The 19,718-nt window shown below is 43.6% G+C and overlaps 1 protein-coding gene across 2 annotated transcripts in view; it reads left to right on the plus strand.

The window, feature by feature from the left end:
- Positions 1-823: 823 nt before the first annotated feature.
- ALDH18A1 (aldehyde dehydrogenase 18 family member A1) overlaps positions 824-19,718 on the plus strand; it is a 33,383-nt gene continuing 14,488 nt past the window's right edge. The window contains exons 1-7 of one of the 2 annotated variants that reach the window (XM_006756625.2): positions 824-973; positions 7,474-7,688; positions 12,446-12,595; positions 12,675-12,779; positions 16,519-16,677; positions 17,048-17,138; positions 18,761-18,885. In XM_006756625.2, the coding sequence (XP_006756688.1) occupies positions 886-973; positions 7,474-7,688; positions 12,446-12,595; positions 12,675-12,779; positions 16,519-16,677; positions 17,048-17,138; positions 18,761-18,885 (933 nt within the window). In that variant the 5' untranslated portion in view covers positions 824-885. The remainder of the gene's footprint in view (positions 974-7,473; positions 7,689-12,445; positions 12,596-12,674; positions 12,780-16,518; positions 16,678-17,047; positions 17,139-18,760; positions 18,886-19,718) is intronic. The other variant, XM_006756626.2, reaches the window with a different exon arrangement.

Consider the following 19,718-nt stretch of genomic DNA (forward strand, 5'->3'; position numbering starts at 1 on the left):
TCACAGATGTGGTTTTCAGAGGTCTGTTGAGGGGTAATAGCAGAAGGTGGAGGTGGCTCTTGGATGTTGGATCTGGTTGGTTTTTTAAATTTAATTTTATTGATTGATTTTAGAGAGAGAGAAACATTTGTTGTTCCACTCATTGATGCATTCATTGGTTGCTTTTTATTTGTGCATTACCAGAGATTGAACCCACGGCCTTGGCCTATCAGGACAATGCTCTAACCAGCTGAGCCACCCAGCCCCGGCTGTTGGATCTGTTTTTAATCTGTTGGAGACTCCCCAGTGGTATAGGAATTGTAGTGAAGATAAACACTATAACCTTAAAGACTTTTTTGTCACTTAAAATATTCATAATCCGCCCTGGCCGATTTGGCTCAGTGGATAGAGCATCAGTCTGTGGACTGAGGGGTCCTGGGTTCGATTCCGGTCGAGGGCATGTACCTTGGTTGCAGGCACATCCCCAGTGGGGGGTGTGCAGGAGGCAGCTGAATCAATGTTTCTCTCTCTCATCGATGTTTCTAACTCTCTATTCCTCTCCCTCTCCCTTCCTTTCTGTAAAAAATAAAGTAAAATATATTTAAAAATATATATACATTCATAATCCTTAATTGCCATTTACTTTCACAAAAACTAAGGCAGCCTAGGACAGGAAAGGTTGAGTTGGAGTGTGGGATGTAACCATTTGTTTTTTCTCTCTTTTATACACTCTACAGAGGAGGTAGGAGTTTCCTTAATTCAGAGGAGTTTGAAGCAGGAGGGTCAAGTTTTTATTCTGAATGTGGGGAAGAAAAGGAAAAGGAAATTAATTGTCTAGTGTTTTTCATTATTCAATTTTTTAAAAATGCATTCTGCAGGCACTTTGATCAGTGACCACATCGCAACATGTTGAGTCAAGTCTGCCGCTCTGGCTTCCAGCCCTTCAACCAGCGTCTCCTGCCCTGGGCTCAATCCACAGCTCTCTCCAGATCGCGTATGTACCATAGGAGACTTAGAAATATGTGGGGAGTTTGGTCGGCCTGTGTTTCAAACAAGGTTTTAAAGGAGGGAAAAAATATGAAATGGTGGAATTGGACAAAGACAGTAAGCAAGGAAGCAGCCTACTGGTGAAGTGTTCTAAGTGTTTGTATAAAGAAAGGGAAACTTTGGGACATAATAGATAGTTTTATGGAATAAAATATGGTGACAGTTTCTTGAATATATACTTAACTCCAAAGTTATCCAGTTGTTTACATTAATTGTGTACATTTTGTATGTCAAATAAATAAATAATTCAAAATGAGAATGAAAATGTAGTCCTGGTTCAGTTGGTTGAGCATCATCCCATGCACCAAGAGGTCACTGGTTCCGTTCCTGATCAAGGCACATGCCCAGGTTGCAAGCTCGATCCCCAGAAAGGGGCAGCTAATTGCTGTTTCTCTCTCATCGATGTTTTTCTCTTCCCCTCTCCTTTTCTCTCTCTAAAATCAATAAAAACATATTTTTAAAAATTTGTTTAAATAAAGTGTTATCTATATTCATCCCCCTAGGTTTTTTTACAGGCTATTTTTGTTCATTACTTTTTTTGTAATTAAGTATTTTTAATTTTAAGATAATTGTAGATTCATTTGCAGTTATAAGAATTAATACTGAGACATTCCTTATGTCCTTTACCCATTTCTCCCAATATCTCAGCCAGGATATTGCCATTGATAGAGTCAAGATACAGGATCCTTCAGGTTTCTCCTTTCAAGCCATCCCCCTCCTCCCTGTCTCTAACCCCTGGCAGATTCTACTGTGTTCTCCATTTTTATAGTTTTGTCATTTCAAAATGTTATACAAATGAAACCGTACAGATTTAAGTACAGGGTTTTGTGTGAACATAGTTTTCATTTTCTCAGATAAATGCCCAAGTGTTCAACTGCTGGGTCATATGGTAGGTAGTTTTATAAGAAACTGCCAAACTGTTTTTGTAGAGTGGCTGTACCTTTTTATATTCACACCAGCAATGTATGAGTGATCCGCTTTCTCTTCATCCGCACCAAATTTTGATGATGTTTTATTTTATCGATTCTGATAGGTGTGTAATGATATCTCATTGTGGTTTTAATTTGCTTTTCCCTAAATGGCTAATGATGTTGAACATTTTTTCATGTGCTTATTTGCCATTGGTATATTCTCTTCAGTGAAATGTTATTTGCTCATTTTTAATTGAATTGTTTAGTTTTTTACTGATACTAGTCCTTGGTCAGATATGTGGTTGGGAAATATTTGCTCCTAGTTTGTAGTTTGTCATTTCATTCTCTTAACAGGAAAGTTTTTTTGTGTGTTTATGCTTTTTTGTGTTTGGGTTTTTAAAATTTTTTTTGATAGGTCCAATTTATCAGTTTTTACTTTTATAGATTGTACTTTTGGGGTCACATCTAAGAGCTCTTTGAATAGCCCTAAATTTTCTTTTCTTTTTTTCTAAAAGCTTTATGGTTTTACATTTAAGTCCATGATCACTTTGAGTTAATTTTTATGTAAGGTGTGAGGGTTAGTTGTTGCAAGGTTCATTTTTTGGTCTATGGATATGTAGTTGTTGCAGCACCATTTGTTCAAAGGCCGTTTATGATATTTTGAATTGGCTATCCCCTTGATAACACCTAAATCTTATCAACAGTCTGGCTCCAAACCTTACTGCAGAGGACGTGCTTATCAACTAATCAAGGTTATTATCTGGAAAAATCTCTATTTCGACAACGAATGTGGAGAAGAGGTCAGGGTCTGGACGTAGGCTCCCTGGGTTTGAAAACTAATTCTGCTACTTGCTTTGTAAGTAACTTAGTGACAGCAGCTGTGAGTCACTAATTTTATGGGTTGGCATGTTGGACTGGGCTCAGCTGCACAGCGGTTCTGTGTCTGTGTTAGTTTTCATATTGGCTCAGGGCTGATTGTTGAGGGTGAGGGTGTGGGTGGGGGTGAGGGTGAGGGCTCTGCTGGGATGATAGATCATCTCTCTTCCATATGGTCTCTCATCCTCCAGCAGGCTATCCATGGCTTCTTCACATCATGGTTGGGGACAAAGCAAGTCATAGGGCCAGCTCAGATTCAAGGGGTGGGAAAGTAGACTCCACCTGTTGGTGAGAGAAGCTTCAGGTATTGAGGCCATTTTTGCAATCTGGTAATGTTGGTGAGTTACTCAACTTCTCTAGGCCTCGGTTTCCTTAACTAACTCATAATACCTAAGCCATGAGTATTAACTTATGAGAATTCAGTAAGATGACAATGATGATGATGATGACGACGACAACGATAGCTAACACTTTTTTATAAACACAGCTAATACTTGAGTTTTTATTTTGTGCCAGTTCCTTAGTGAATTAACTCTTCCCTTCCCTCACAACTTTATGCCATAGGTAAAGGTTACAGCAAGTAAGTGGAAGGTTGAGATCCCAGTCCAGACAGTCTGGCTCCAGAGTCTACACTTGACCTTTTATATATCCTCTCCCTATAAAGGTGTATGAATAGTTAACACAGCTCTTGGTATATATTAAGTATTCACGTCAGTATTTTTATTGGTGATATTGTTTATTCTCAGTAGCCTCATTCACAGAAGGAGGCACTTTCTGATCTTGTCCCTAGGTTTATTTTTCTATTTTTGTATCCAGATTTTTCTGGGGGCCTGGAGCCCTGTGTTCACTGACCATGATAAGCAGAAGAGAACTAAAGAAATTAGAAGGGCAAAGTGAGAAAGCATAGACATACAAACACAGGGAAGTGGAAAGCCAGGGAGGGAGAAAGAAATGATGTCAGAGTTCCTTCTTGTTCAGGCCTGGGACACAGCCTCACTGATTGCAGAGCATAAGGGCGCTGATGCTGAAAAGGTCAAGGGCTTATCCTCCCTTGGAGTATGGTCCAGGGCACTTCTGAGGAATATGGACAACCTTACTCACCCACCCGCAACCCCAGCACGTACACCTCAGTAGCCCCTCAGACTTAAAGCCTAAAGATTCCTTAGAAGATGGGAAGAGATTACCCATCCAGAAGCCTTAGATTTTTCCAAAGTAATCAAGGCCTTCCCAGTCTTCAGTATAGTCCCTAAAGAGTATAATATACTGCAGAACATAAAATAATGCCATCAAGAAGGGTAGGGCCAACCTGGGAGGTGAGTGTTGTTAAACAGGAAACCCCAAAAGCCCTGGGCTCCATAGAACTGTCCTCGGTGATCTAGCCCATTGGATGTGACTGAGCTTTTATGTGCTTGAAGCCTTGTGTGGCCTCTTGAACCTTGTCAGCCCTGATCTGCTGTGACCCAGTTGCCAGCAGCCAGAGCGACCCTTGACCTCCTGGCACCAAGCCAAGCCACCCTCTGCTGATACAGGCTGTGCATCAGGTGTCTCATTCATGCTCACCTGGCCTGACTGATTCTGATTTGTTTCTTTCATCTGATCACCTGAACTGACAGGTATGCTACTACTTGTGTCTCTGAGGTGCCCTCTCAGGCTGCTCCACCCATGTCAGCACACTTCCAGGACAGGACACGCCCTGTAGTGACAGGAGAGAAAGATAGCCAGCAGGCCTGGTCTGAGAGCTGTCTAAGGGTACATGATACTGGGTGTACTAGTAACTTGGAGCTCTGCAGCCACTGATGATCCCAGGTCCAAATCCCAGCGGAATACGTCTTTCCCTCTACCACCTCTCTCTCTGTCAGGTCAACTTTTAAGCTTAGACTTAGGTGTATATATTGCTTAGGATAGGTAATATCTTTGAAGACTGAGCCAGGCTACCTATATTGATGAGCCTAATGAAGAAAGGGAGCTCTCCAGGGAACTTAGCCCCAACAGCAAACAGTCCTTTGGTCTCTGGGATCTCCCAGCAGGAAGAGACAGCCCACCTGTTAGCAAGGGTGGCAAGCACCAGGGGTGTCCCAGATGATGGACTTAGTGAGCAGCTTTCTGCCAGCAACTGGACTGCAAGCCCATTCTGAAAGGAGACCACGTTATCTTTCTGGTATCTCCAGCAGGCTTGAAACATAGTCACTTTAAAAAGTGATTATTTAAGAGAGGGAAGGTTTGTGTGTGAAGGAGGCAGAGAGGGAGGAGAACACAACTATCTTCTGATCCACAAGAATAAGATTCTGCCTACTGTCCCCACCATTGTTACAGTCCAGAGAAAAGGCTAGAAGCTGGGTTACAGTTAGAGTTAGTGGTGCATGGTCAGGAGAGAGAGGCAGTGGGTCTAGGGAAATTCTGAGGAAATCTGTAAATATAAATGGAGGTAATAATGTTTGCCTCAAGTGGAAGAAGTTATTCTATAATAGTATAATTATAGAATGATCCAAAAGGTGACTTAGAATGATTACTTCTAGTAACTCATTAATGCCTGTAATGACAGAGAGAGCTCTAGGTGTGGGGAGGGGATGCCTAAAATGTAATCTGCTGAGAGCCTGTGTGGCCTGTTGCCCATGTGGTCTTGCTTCTTACAATCTGGAATCCCACCAAGCGAAACTTCATTCGCGGTGAGTGAGACCACCTGTCAACCACTCACGTCCACAGCCAGCTTCTCTTCCCTGTGCAGGCCTCACCTGCCCTTCTGCCTGTGCCCTCATTCTCCTCTGTGTTTGGTACAGTTAGGTCAGGGGCGGGTAACAAAACCCAAAACAGTAATGGCTCAACCAGGATAGAAATCTATTTCTTCCCTTGAGAGAAGCCTGGGGTCCTAAAAGAAGGGAGGCAGTCCAGGGAGTCCGTGAGATCATCAGGCTTCCGCGCTCCTTTTGCTCCGCAGCTCTCCCGTGGTTTCTTACGTCCACAGTGGATGTTTGAGCTACAGCCTTCATACCCACGTTCCAAGCAGCAGGATGGACAAAGGGAAGAAGGAAGCACTGTTCCTTTTCCTTTTTTTTACATTTTTTTATTCACCTTTAATCTAATTTCAGTCAAAAAGGCATCAGTAGGCAACATAACATTGGGTAAGGAGAGGAGACTCTTAGAGGCAGAATGGTTCTGTGGGTAGAGTAATTGGAGGGCTCTGAGCATTGCACCTTGATTTATCTGGGGACAAATAATAGCCATGAATTGGCCCAAATAGATGTGGTTGTTGGCAGCCTGAAACCAGGCAGCGTGGGTTCAGATCTCACGCAGGAAGCTCTTTCCTTTTTAAGGAAATTCCTTGAAGTCCCACATAACGTTTTCTACGTACTGTGTTAACCAGAACTTAGTCACATGCCATGTCAAGGTGAGCAAGAAAGTCTGGGAACTGCAGTCTTTTGACTGGTGGCAGCGCACCCTGCTAGAACAGGAAACCTCCCAATTTGTGAGAGAGGGCAAACGGGTAGTTGGTAAGTAGTTTGTTGTTTTGTTTTGCCTCCTTAGAAATCTTATACAGTTTTGCCCCCTCCTCCCCCCCAAGGAATCAGTAACGGTTGCTTAGGGGCAGATGTCCCAAGGGATAGAAACAAAATGTCTGACTCCAGCATTACTCTTCCTGGATTCATGCTGCCTTGTCAGAGAGAAACTTTGTAGCTAGATTAGTTATAATTTTTTATTATTCCTACTAATTACTTTGCTCTTAATTGCCTTTGCTAATCAGACTCACTCTCTTTTTATAGTGGTGTGGCTTTTAAAGCACATATACTGTATTTTTATTATGAAAGCAATGAATTTTTACTGCATAAATTTGGAAAACAGATAGGAATAAAGAAGAAAATTAAATCACTCATAACCCATGAGATAAAATATTAATGTTTTGATTTATTTTCTGCCTCTTTTTTTCTGTACATTTAGACACGTCTAGGAAACATACCATGAGCATTTTCTTGTGTTATTAAAAATCCTAAAAATGCTCATTAATCCATCTGCCCTTTTTTTGGACACTTACCTGCCGATTTTTCCTATTATAAATAACACTGGTGACACAACAGCCTTCTGATGAATCTCTTTGTTTTGATCTCTGAGTAGTTTCTTAGAATAAATTTCTGAATGTGGAATTGCTGGATGAAAAGATGCGAACTTTTTTTTTTTTTAGAGAAGGAGAGTGTGGGGGAAGAGAGAAAGATCAATGTGAGAGTGAAACATCAATCAGCTGCCTCTCACATACCCCCTACCTAGGATTGAGCCTGCAACCTGGGCAGGTGCCCTGACCAGGAATCAAACCTGCAACCTTTCAGTTCACATGATGATACCCAACCAACTGAGCCACACCAGCCAGAGCAAAGATTTGTGAGCGTTTTTAAGGTTTTTGATGTATTTTGCCGACACATCTTCAGGAAAGATCGTTTTGTTTGAACTCTTCACCAGTAGTGTTTGAGTGTACCTGTGACCTGTGTAGTGGGTACATGCTAGGTATGACTTTTGATATACTGGTTTTACTTGTTTAAGACTGATAAAACTATTTTTTGATAGCTAAACTGGTTAATGCTGTGCATGTATCTTCTTAATGAGACAGTATATTGTGTTTTTCTTTTCTTTTTTTCTTTTTCTTCTTTTTTTCATTCAACTTTGGGGGCTACAGATCCTGTCCAGCCTTCAACCATCAGAAATGTCCGTTCTTGGAGCAACATCCCATTTATCACTGTACCCCTTAGTCGCGCACATGGCAAGTCTTTTGCCCACCGCAGTGAGCTGAAGCATGCCAAGAGAATCGTGGTGAAACTCGGAAGTGCCGTGGTGACCCGAGGGGATGAATGTGGCCTGGCACTGGGACGCCTGGCATCTATCGTTGAGCAGGTAATTGCCAAGATGGAAAATTCTGCTGACCCAAAATAACATAGGGTTTTTATGCTGTCAGTTCAGGTTTATCAGCTTGTACAAATAATCTTGATTTGAGTGGAATAGATTTAACCCAATCTGAAAACTCCCTTTCCCACTGAAGGTGCCAGTGGGAGACAGCATCCTAGGGTAAGCAAAGGGGATGTCAAGGAGTGGAGCTGATTCTGCAGTTCATCTCTCAGGCGTCTTAGTGACAAGGAGCATACATGTCAGTGATCCTCAGTCCTGCTGCATGTTAAAATTCTCCGAGGACCTGGAGATGCCTGGGCTGCACACTCAGCCATTTAATACTACAGGCCTGGTGCGCGGATTTGTGCACCAGTGGGGTCCTTTGGCCTGGCCTGCGGGGATTGGGCCAAACTGGCTCTCCAACATGCCCCACGGGGTCCCGGATTGTGAGAGGGCACAGGCCAGGCTGAGGGACCCCACTGGTGCACAATCAGGGCCGGGAGGGACCACAAGAAGGCTCCAGGGCAGGTTCAGCTGTCTCGCTCAGTCCCGGTTGGCTCGACCCCAGCAGCAAGCTAACCTATCGATTGGAGTGTCTGCCCCCTGGTGGTCAGTGCATGTCATAGTGACTGGTCGAATGGTTGGACACAGCATATTAGGCTTTTATTATATAGGATGTGTCTCTAGGGTGGGGCTTAAGCACCATTGTTTTTAAAGTTTCCCAGGTGACTCTAATATATAGTTAGGGCTGAGAACTCAGAGGGGTGGATGTGTATAAATATTGAACTTTTTCCCGTTTTGCTGGGCCTTTTCTTTTTCAATTAGTCCAATAATCTTGAAATAAATGGGACCTATCATTGCAAAGGTTTTCCAAGGCCAGATATTTAAAAAGGACTCACCAGACTCCACAGAGAATACCAATGTAAGGCTTTCATTTCAGGCAATACAGGCAGCGAGAGAGAGAAAGTGCAAGTAAACAGTGGGGGTCTGAGAGACAGTCCCCTTTTTCATGCCCCCCAGGGACCTTACATGGAGACAGGGACAACACTTAGACTCCAGATTGAATCACAGGATATCTGTGTAAGGAATATTGGCTTTAAAAGGGCTCAAAGCAGAAGTTTCCGGTGGGGATTTAATGCTCCACTGGTCATGCAGTCAAGCCAGGCCGACCACAGATTATCAGTAAAGAAACTGACCTTGAGGTTGACAGTAGGAATTTTGGACTTTAAACGTGTCACAAATCCCACTACCCTTATCTTTGCCAAGAGCAAGGATCAGCAAACTTTTTCTGTAAAGGGCAGATAGTAAATGTTTTATGCTTTGTAGGCCATGTCTGTGTCTTCTCAGTTCTGCTGTTGTAGCACAAAAGCCACCTTAGACGATATGTAAGTGAATGAGCATGGCTGGTTCCAGTAAAGATTTGTTTATAAAAACTGGTGCAGGACAGATTTGACCTGTAGGCCCTAGTTTGCCAGTGCCTGACCAGAGTCAAAAGCGGACACCAGGCATCCTGGAGCTAAAGCAAGAGCTTTTCCACTCTGGCTGTAACGCACCTCGATCCTGTATAACCATATTTTCAGTTTTTAATAACTTTACTGAGGAGCTGGCATTAGGAAACTGCTAACCTGAAATTTAATGGCATCTTCTTATGTTTTCTCTACTGAGCAACGATCAAACCTGCCTCCCAGATTGAGTCCATGAAATCAATTCAGCTTAACAAGTATTGGTGTAAGGGCTACGTTTTGAGGGGCTTGGGAGCCAGGACTGGGACTCCCGAAACAATTGGGTGATTGTTGAAGACAGTAAGTATTCAAATGAGTAGGCCCAAATGACAGTCACTGATGGGTCCAGTATGGGAAAGTCAAATGACAGTGTGATTATTCTTGGGGCTTCCTAGGAGAGCTGGGGCTCAGCCTGGGCCTTTACAACTGGCTGGATTTGCACCAACAGAGGGGAACTGTTCCATGCTGCTGAGTGCACCATGTGAGTGGTGCCCCTGGAGTTGTGCACAGTGTGAGTGGCGTCCCTGGAGTTGTGCACAGTGTGAGTGGCGCCCCTGGAGTTGTGCACAGTGTGAGTGGCTCCCCTGGAGTTGTGCACAGTGTGAGTGGCTCCCCTGGAGTTGTGCACAGTGTGAGTGGCTCCCCTAGAGTTGTGCATAGTGTGAGTGGCGCCCCCGGAGTTGTGCGCTTCTTGGAAGAAGAGGCTCTGCAGGTGGATCCCACATAGGGGACAGGGAGCGGGGAGCTTGTGAGCAGTGGCAGTGACCTCTTCAGGGAGAATGGGAAGTGGAGCATTCCATCAGGCAGAGCTTTGGCAAGGTAGAGGAATTAGGGTCCGATCTCAAGCAGTTTGAAGATTTTGAGCAAAAGATAAAGTTGATGAAAACAGTGGGGAGAACTTGGTAATGATTTCTAAGATCACCAGCTCCCCTTCTAGAAACATGCATGTACCTAACGGAAGGGCTTTCTGGATCAGGGCAGTGCTAATATGTCTTATCCAAAGCACCTGGTCATGTTCGCTGGACGCAGGAGCCAACTTGGCTTCCACTGGCCAAAGATGCAGAGATAATCACTGCAGCAAATTTAAACACATGAAGTATGTTTAATCCATGAATTCATAATGATACTTTAAAATGACTCATTGGTCATCTTTGGAGGATACTAGAGGACCTACTCATTACTTTAAAAACTGGTAAATAAAGGAAAAGAGGCACACATCTGTCCTGCCTTTCATAAACAAACTACACCTCAAGGTGACCAAACACTTCATGAAGGAAAATCCCCCTTATGTTTAGCCTCTGAATGAAGAAACAATGAATAAATTTGAATGTCAGCCATTTGAAACGCTAATAATGAAGAGAGATCTTGGTGACGATCATAAGTAGTAGCTAACATCACAAAAAGAAAGATAACCAGGAATTATGTATCTCCTTGATGGACACCATGACCTATAAATTCTTGACAAAACAAATCAAGCCTCCATACCTAGTAGCAGTTTATAGGAATATAAAATACAGCATTAAACTTACACCACAGGCCCTGGCCAGTGTGGGTCAGTGGTTGAGTATTGACCTATGAACCAGGAGGTCACAGTTCGATTCCCCATCAGAGCACATCCAGGTTGCAGGCTCAATCCTGCAGTAGGGGGCAAGCAGGAGTCAGCCAATTAATAATTCTCTTTCATCATTGATGTTTCTCTTTCTCCCTCTCTGAAATAAACAAAAAACATATTTAAAAACAAACATACACCACAAGGACACAAGCTTTAGGAAAATTTAGGCTGGGAAACTCTGAGAGGACAAGCAACCTCAATTCTTTAACAAAAAGTAGCAACGGGGGAGGGAATTCTGGAGGATGCACCTGTGGATTAAAAGAGATGTAAGAGACATTTCAGTTTATTGCAGTATATGGGCTTAATTTACATCTCAGTTTGAGCAAGCTGGAAAAAATGAAGAATTGTGAACACTGACTTGGTATTAATGAATTATTTACTAGTAAATGTTTTAGATGATGGTGGTTTTATGGATATATATATGTAGTGTGTGTGTGTGTGTGTGTGTGTGTGTTTATATATATGGCATGTCCCCAAAACATGTATACACTAACAGCTGGTAACTCAATTGATGTTTCTTTTTTTTTATTATTGATTTTTTACAGAGAGGAAAGGAGAGGGATAGAGAGTTAGAAACATCGATCAGCTGCCTCCTGCACACCTCCTACTGGGGATGTGCCCGCAACCAAGGTACATGCCCTTGACCAGAATTGAACCTGGGACCCTTCGGTCCGCAGGCTGACGCTCTATCCACTGAGCCAAGCCAGTTAGGGCTCAATTGATGTTTCTTTCTTTTCAGATTTAACCCATTGGAATATATAATTAGTCAAAGTGTGTATACATATTTGGGGACACCCTGTATGTTCCCTATCATTTAGCAATTACTGCTAGAATATTTACAGATGAAATCGTATGTCTGGGGCCTTGGGATTTGTTTTGAAATAATGGTGGAGCTATACAAGGAGTACTGGAAAGTGAGATATTGGCCATGAGAGATAGTTATTGACGAGGGGTGATGAGTACATTGCGATTCATAATACTGTTCTTACCACTTTGGTTAAGTATGAGACTTTCTATGGTAAAACATTATTTTTTAAAATAACTTTGTGGGTTCCTGAACCGGGTTAAAGGGTTCAAGCATCAGGAATAATGGACGGGTTAGGAATATTGACTGTATTTGCATCTTGACTCTTTGGTTCTTTCATGTGGATCTGTCCAAGGTAGGGAAAAAAGTGACTGGGTCCTGGGCAGACAGAGCCGAACAGGGTGAGCATCTGTCTCTGGTCCAGCCAAAGGTGACTGTATCAGACATACCCCCTTAGGATCTGAATTCATCCGCTAAGTTTATGTTGCAATTTCAACTCCAAACTTTTCTTCTGGCCTTTTTTGCCTGTAACAACTAGGCCTTCTGCAGACACCAAACTTCAACAGACACCATCAAGCCCCGTAGATGCCAAACCTGGCTACACACCAGAATCCCTTATTAAAAACTTCTGATTTCTGTCCGCCACGTGCTTGCCAGATTTCAGTTAGCATGTAGGAATCTATATTTTTACCAGACGACTGGGGTGATTCTTCCCAGGGCCAGCCCAGCGCTGGTCCATAAACCAGCATTTGGGATCCACTCAGTTGTCCATCCTACCTGCATTTCTTGTAAAGAGAGAAGGAGATGTTACAAGTGACTCGTGGTGCCCTTTCTTCCTCACTGTCAGGTGTCAGTGCTACAGAATCAAGGCCGAGAGATGATGCTGGTAACTAGTGGAGCCGTAGCTTTCGGGAAGCAGCGCTTGCGCCATGAGATCCTTCTGTCTCAGAGCGTGAGGCAGGCCCTGCACTCGGGGCAGAACCAGCTGAAGGAGATGGTGAGTGCTGCTTCCCACCCCTTGGAATGGGCCCTCAGCCCTCCTTCCCTCTCTCTCAACTACACCTTGTATGTTCCAGGCAATTCCTGTCTTAGAAGCCCGAGCCTGTGCAGCTGCGGGACAGAGTGGACTGATGGCCTTGTATGAAGCCATGTTTACCCAGTACAGCATCTGTGCTGCCCAGGTGAGAGGCTGCCCTTTCCAAGGGGGACCCCTTGAGGGTGATTCCCTTGGAGCAAGAAGATCATGACCAGGGCTGTAGAGCCAGGCCACCAGGAGACGGTCCGAGCTTCAGCACTTGCTAGCTGGGAGATCCGGAGAAAGTCTTTCAGTCTAACCTTTTGGTGCCCGTCTCTTCCTCTGAAAAATGAGGACAATATCAGTGCCTATGCCCGAGGGTTTTGGATGGGCTTAATGAGAAAATACTACATGAAAAGCATTTAATGCCATGTTTAATAATAAGTGTTAGCTCTGCTTGTTGTACTAGTACCTTTCAGGGCTGCAGCTGCTAATTCTTCTGAAGATAGATATCTTTATTTCATTGGCTTGCTTCACCTGGTAGTGGTTGCCTTAGATACCTGCTAAGCATTGAAGGTAAAAGGAATGTTGGTGATTCGTTAGGTTTTTATTCATTCAGCAAATATTTTGGGGGTACCTGTGATGTACCAAGAAATCTGTTAAGTCAGCCATAGTTCCAGTCCCCTTGGAATTTAGAAATTTTTAGTGATTACCTCTGAATGTTCTACAACCTTCTTCCTAACATTTCTTTTTTACCTAAATTTCCAGAATTTTAAAAAATTGTATTTTTCATCAACTAAACAACTACACACTGAATAGAAAAATCTAAATATCACAAAACAACTAAATGGTCACTTCACAAAACAACTGAAGATAACCTAACTCCCAACATTATTCTTTTTTTTCAAATATATTTTATTGATTTTTTACAGAGGAAGGGAGAGAGATAGAGAGCCAGAAACATCGATGAGAGAGAGACATCGATCAGCTGCCTCCTGCACATCTCCTACTGAGGATGTGCCCGCAACCAAGGTACATGCCCCCAACCGGAATTGAACCTGGGACCTTTCAGTCTGCAGGCCAATGCTCTATCCACTGAGCCAAACTGGTTTCAGCTCAAGGTTATGCTTTTCAGACGCCCTTGCTGCCCCTGATCACTTACACAGGGGTTATTTTACACAAGTGATGATATATGTGCATCTTTCGCTTCCCATTGCTTTGTGTCCCCCTCATTTTCACAGTTGCTATTCAGTGATGTTCTGGAATTATACTAGCGTGTCCTTGAAACAGTGAGCTGAAACAGGTGTGGACTTGTCCACCTGTTTCCTGTGGCTGGAGACCCTCCTCTCTGTCATCTTAGCTTTTGTATTTTTTTTTTCTGTTAGCATAAATATAGTGAAAAATCTCAATTTCTGTCACCTTTTATTAGTTATTCTCTGCTACAATCCATTGACAGTTTAAGTCTTTAATTTTTTTAAAATGCCTGGAGCCAAATGAGGAAACTTAAGTCCAGGAACTATGTTTTTTTGTTTTGTTTTTTAATATATTTTGTTGATTTTTTACAGAGAGGGAGAGGAATAGAGAGTTAGAAACATCGATGAGAGAGAAACATCGATCACCTGCCTCCTGCACACCTCCTACTGGGGATGTGCCTGCAACCAAGGTACATGCCCTTAACTGGAATTGAACCTGGGACCCTTCAGTCCGCAGGCCGACGCTCCATCCACTGGCCAAACCAGTTAGGGCCAGGAACTATGTTTTTGTTTTGTTAGGTGTTTTGGTTGTTGGTTTTTTGGTGTTTTGTATTTTTTTAAATATATTTTTATTGATTGCAGAGAGGAAGAGAGAGATAGAAACATCAATGACGAGAGAAACATTTATCAGCTGCCCCCTGCATGCCCCCTACTGGGGATTGAGACCGCAACCCAGGCATGTGTCCTGACTGAGACTCCAACTGGAACCTCCTGGTTCATAGCTTGACACTCAACCACTGAGCCACGCTGGCCAGGCAGTTGTTAGTTTTTTAATAGGTTTTTATTGCGGTTAAAGTAGAAGGGAGAGGAAGAGGGAGATAGAAGCATCAATGAGAGAGAAACTTCGATCAGCTGCCTCCTGTATGCCCCCCACTGGGGATCATGCCTGCAACCTGGACATTTGCCCTGACCAGGAATGAAACCAGCAACCTCTTGGTGCATGGGTCAACCACCACTGAGCCACACCAGTCGGGCTTTTTTTTTTTTTTTTTTTTTTTTTAATGAAAGTTACATTAAAGTCAGTGCACAGTAACCATCGTTTCCAGTAACGATGTGGAAGGAAGAGCTCTGCCCCTTCCCCTTTCCAGCAAGCGTCCGCCCTGGGCCCCTCTGCCTCCCCCACGGTCTTATCTACCAGGAGTCTTCGCCCTTTGTACCTTATCCCGTGGTTCCTTGTTTTCTTTACTAATCCCGTTTTGAAGACCATTTTCCGGGGCTGTGGAAATCTCCAGTAAGTTATCAGGTTAAAGACTTAAAACAAGTAAAGCAGCTTATTTTTCCTTCATAGACGTGACACTGATTTGCATGGTAACAGGTTGTCCTCCAGGCACATACTTTCCTCCCTTGGGGCGCTTGTCTCCTATCTCTTGCTTGTTCAATTGTTTGAGCAATAGGTATTTTCACTGGACCTTTATACCTTCTGCTCACCTCTCCTACATACATGTGTTTACTTTTATTGTTTGACCTTTCACCACCAGGACTAGAATCCATTGTTTGCTTTTGACTCAGTCCTGTTTTCTATAGGACTAAGCTTTTCTGAAGAGGAGTTCATGATCTATCCTTACAAAAACAGGCCCTATTCCATCTTACCCAAACCCTCACCATTTTCATTCTCCATCCCAGCAGCTGGCACAGGGCCTGGCTTTCCAGAAGTACTCAATAAATATTTCATGGAATGAGTGAGTGAATTACTTCCCTTAGACATTACCATTTTGTCTTCCTCACTCACATTTTGTATGTCATTCAGGCTGCTGTTACCTTAGTTACCATTGCCCAATGCCAGTTCAGGGCTCAGCCTTTCCCACTGTTTCAGTCCCTTCCTCCTTGACCACCTGCCTCCAATCTTCCTTCTTCAGCCTGCCTTCTACCACAAGAGCCCCTTCCTTAACCATCAGAGGGTTTTTGGTGAAACGTTTTTTCATGAGCTGCAGGGTTTGTTGCCATTTAGTTTCTTGAGATCATCCCCCTTTACCTCTCTCCCCTGCTAAACCCTGCCGAAAACTTGGATTCAGGCCGGGAAGCAGAGCTGACCACCAGCTCTCCACTCTGCCCATCCCCTCCCCTGAGCTAAGTGACATTGAGCCCTTCTTTCAGTGTGTGACTAGAGGGTCACCTCCACACACCTCTCAGATTAGCCCACATGCTCTCACAGTCTTTGTAAACTCCAGTAGTGGTTGGCCGCAGAGCGAGAACAGTGATGACACAGCCCTATTTCCTTTTATCTCAGACACTTCCCAGCAGGGAAAACATTCATTCATTCGCTCGCCAAATGTTTCTGTGCCTGAATCAGATGCTAGGATACAAAGGTATTTTAGAAGTGAATGACATTCATTACTTTTCCCCAAAGCTCCCCAAAGTAGATACATTAATTTTTCTTAATTTTGTAAATGGATGAGATTTGGTAGTGCTCTGAGAATTACTTTTACAAGAAGTCCTGAACATCATTAAATCTTCCAAGTCATTCTAACTTTCCCCTCATATCTAGAATAATTGGGTAGGCATCCAAAGATGTGTTTTCGATTCCAATCTGTGTAGGATCGCAGAATCCTAATGTTTAACTTCTCCAGTTTTAGCTTCTCCATTTTTTTAAGCTATACCTAGGAATTTCATCATTTTTCTCCCCCGTGTTTTTGATCTATTTAAACCTTTAAGATTTTGGTGACCAATTTGGATTTCCACGATGAACAGAAGCGCCGGAACCTCAATGGAACACTCCACGAACTCCTCCGAATGAACATCGTCCCCATTGTCAACACGAATGACGCTGTTGTCCCCCCAGCTGAGCCCAATAGTGATCTCCAGGGGGTAAATGTGGGTAAAATGCTCCGAAGGGTCGAGCATGCCAGAGACACTAACGCCACGAGGTGCTGCATGTACTAACACCGCAAGTCTGACCCTAACGAGGTGGAAATTGGGAGCGAGTGGTGTCCTGACCAGTGGGGCCCAAGCTCTCCTGGAGTCAGAGGGTTTCCTTCAACGGGTTGGGTGTGATCGTGATTGAAGATGCTGCCGTGAGCATGGCTTGTGTATGTCAATGGAAAGAAAGGTGCATGTTTGGAAAGGGGGGTTGCCAGAGAATGGTGTTTTGCAGACAGAGGGGCCTGCAGAGCCTGGCTGAGTGCTTCTGTGAACTTCCTTTTGAACTGTGTAGTTCACTCACGACTTTTCACCTGCATTCCAGGTTATTAGTGTCAAAGACAATGACAGCTTGGCTGCCCGGCTGGCTGTGGAAATGAAAACTGACCTCTTGATTGTTCTTTCAGATGTGGAAGGTACAAAGTAACGCCTTTTCCTTTTATCCAGCCTTTGTTGTAAATATGACATGTGTGAGCATGAGTTTCCCTCTTTCTTTGAATCCTTCTGATCTTTTTTTCTATGGGACATAATTTTCTGAGCCATGTAGTCTGACGAAGGGTTTTTTATGGCTCAGAAGAAGGGGGTGGGGGGGAGTCTGGGAAATGCAGTTTAAATGCTGAAAGATTGTCATTTTCCACACTTTGATTTTGTTTTTTATAACAGCTTTATGGAGAATTAATTCACAGACCATACCATTCACCTATTTAAAGTTTATATTCCAGTGATTTTTAGTGTCTTCATACAGTTTTTCAACCCTCACCACAATTTTAGAACATTTTTATCCCCACCACAAGAATCCCATCCCCATTAGCAGTCACTGGTCACTTCCCCAGAGACTCTCCAGCCCCATGCAGCCCTCAGTCTACATGGTCTCTATTGATTTGCCTGTTCTGGACATTTTATATAAATGAAACCATACACTAATGCTGCTTTGAACCTTCATGTACAGGTGTTAGTGTGGATGTATTTTTTATTTTACTGAGGAGCAGAATTGTTGGATCATAATGTGTAACGCTTTGGAAGAAGTGCCAGACTGTTTTTCAAACCATGTATATACATACCATTTAGCCATGCAGACCATTTCCAGAATGGTACAAAGTGCGTCCTTTTACAGTCCCACTCACAGTAGACAGAGCTCTTGTTTCTCCACATCCACAACACGTACCTCTTGTCATCTGCCTTTTTTATTATGGCCATCCTAGTGGGTGTGGAGTGGTACATCTTACTTTTTATCACTTTCAGTTTTTAATGTAATTCATAAGACATATTGTTTTAAATTGGAACCACTGCAGAAAATGCAGGCTGTGTGGCCACCTTGGCTTATGAATTACTCCCTCCCTCCCTCCTCAAGGAGGGGCCCCTTGTGGCTCCAGTTGACTCTCCATTCACTCTTCCACTTTGCTGAGTTGTACCCATTTACATTTTGACCATAAAGAACATGATAGCTGTGTCAAAATAGGCCAAATCTACAGGATCCTCAACGTCTCCCATTACATTCCCTGGAGGTCTGAAAAGCCTGTTGAGTACCCAGCCCACCCCCCAGGGGGATAACCTGTGCCAAGGACATGGCCATGCTCTGGTGCTGGCAAACATTCACTTATTAAGCTGGTTATAAAATATGCAAGGTGCCTCCTGGAGCTGTTCCTCAGCGGGGTGGACTCCTGGAGCCCCCCGTTCTCCTTCCTGGGTAGAGCTGATGGAACAGAATCCTTCTGGAAGGGTTAAGTACAGAGTGGTTGGCAGTGCCCGGGAGGCCTCTCTTGGACTGCCATTAAAGCAGTATCGCCGAAACCGGTTTGGCTCAGTGGATGGAGCGTCGACCTGTGGACTGAGGGGTCCCGGGTTCGATTCCGGTCGGGGGCATGTGCCTGGGTTGCGGGCACATCCCTGGTGGGGGATATGCAGGGGGCAGCTGATCGATGTTTCTCTCTCGTCGATGTTTCTAACTCTCTATCTCTCTCCCTTCCTCTCTGTAAAAAATCAATAAAATATATATTTTTAAAAAAAGCAGTATGATTGACCCTTGTTTGCTTTTTAGGCCTCTTTGACAGCCCCCCAGGGTCAGATGATGCAAAGCTCATTGACACATTTTATCCTGGCGATCAGCAGTCTGTGACATTCGGCACCAAGTCCAGAGTGGGAATGGGTGGCATGGAAGCCAAGGTAAGAACCTGGTGCCTTTACCGCCTGTAACAGTTACAGAGCCAAAATACCATTTTTACTTTTGTAATTCTTTATGGGCTAATGGTGCACATACTAGGCACATACACAATTACGTATGCACATATCTAAATATAGGCTTAATGCATATTGTGTACCTGTATTTAGTCATGTTTGTGTATGCATTCTCTTTTATTAATATTATATAGAGTGAGTGTTCATATTGTAAACTTCTTAAGGACAAGGTCTGTATAGTTTTCATAATTCATAAATCCTCTAATGTTATCAGCTCAAATATTTTTTGATGACATTTTGCAAAAGTTCTTCTCTCCCATTAATTTTTCTAAGAAGTTATGCCCTTAAGGTGCAGCCTTATATGTAGCAATGGTAGAGATGAGGACAAAAGCCCCATTTACTGCCGAAACCGGTTTGGCTCAGTGGATAGAGCGTCGGCCTGCGGACTGAAAGGTCCCAGGTTCGATTCCGGTCAAGGGCATGTACCTGGGTTGCGGGCACATCCCCGGTGGAGGATGTGCAGGCGGCGGCTGATCGATGTTTCTCGCTCATCGATGTTTCTGACTCTCTCTCTCTCTCCCTTCCTCTGTAAAAAAATCAATAAAATATATTTTTTTAAAAAGCCCCATTTACAAAAGCTAAAAGTACTCAGCTTCAGACTTGGCCAAACACCTGACGGGACACTGAGTTGAGGCTCAGTGCGTCAGATGTGGACATGGGGAGTCCCAGTGTAGAGTCTTGGAGAGAGAACACGTTGAGCATGAAGGGCAGACTGGCTCACTTTTGGGCAGCATATGCTATGGTTGGATTGGAAAGAGGGA

The sequence above is a fragment of the Myotis davidii genome, unplaced genomic scaffold (assembly GCF_000327345.1).
Source record: "Myotis davidii unplaced genomic scaffold, ASM32734v1 scaffold332, whole genome shotgun sequence".
NCBI classification, from domain to species: Eukaryota; Metazoa; Chordata; class Mammalia; order Chiroptera; family Vespertilionidae; genus Myotis; species Myotis davidii.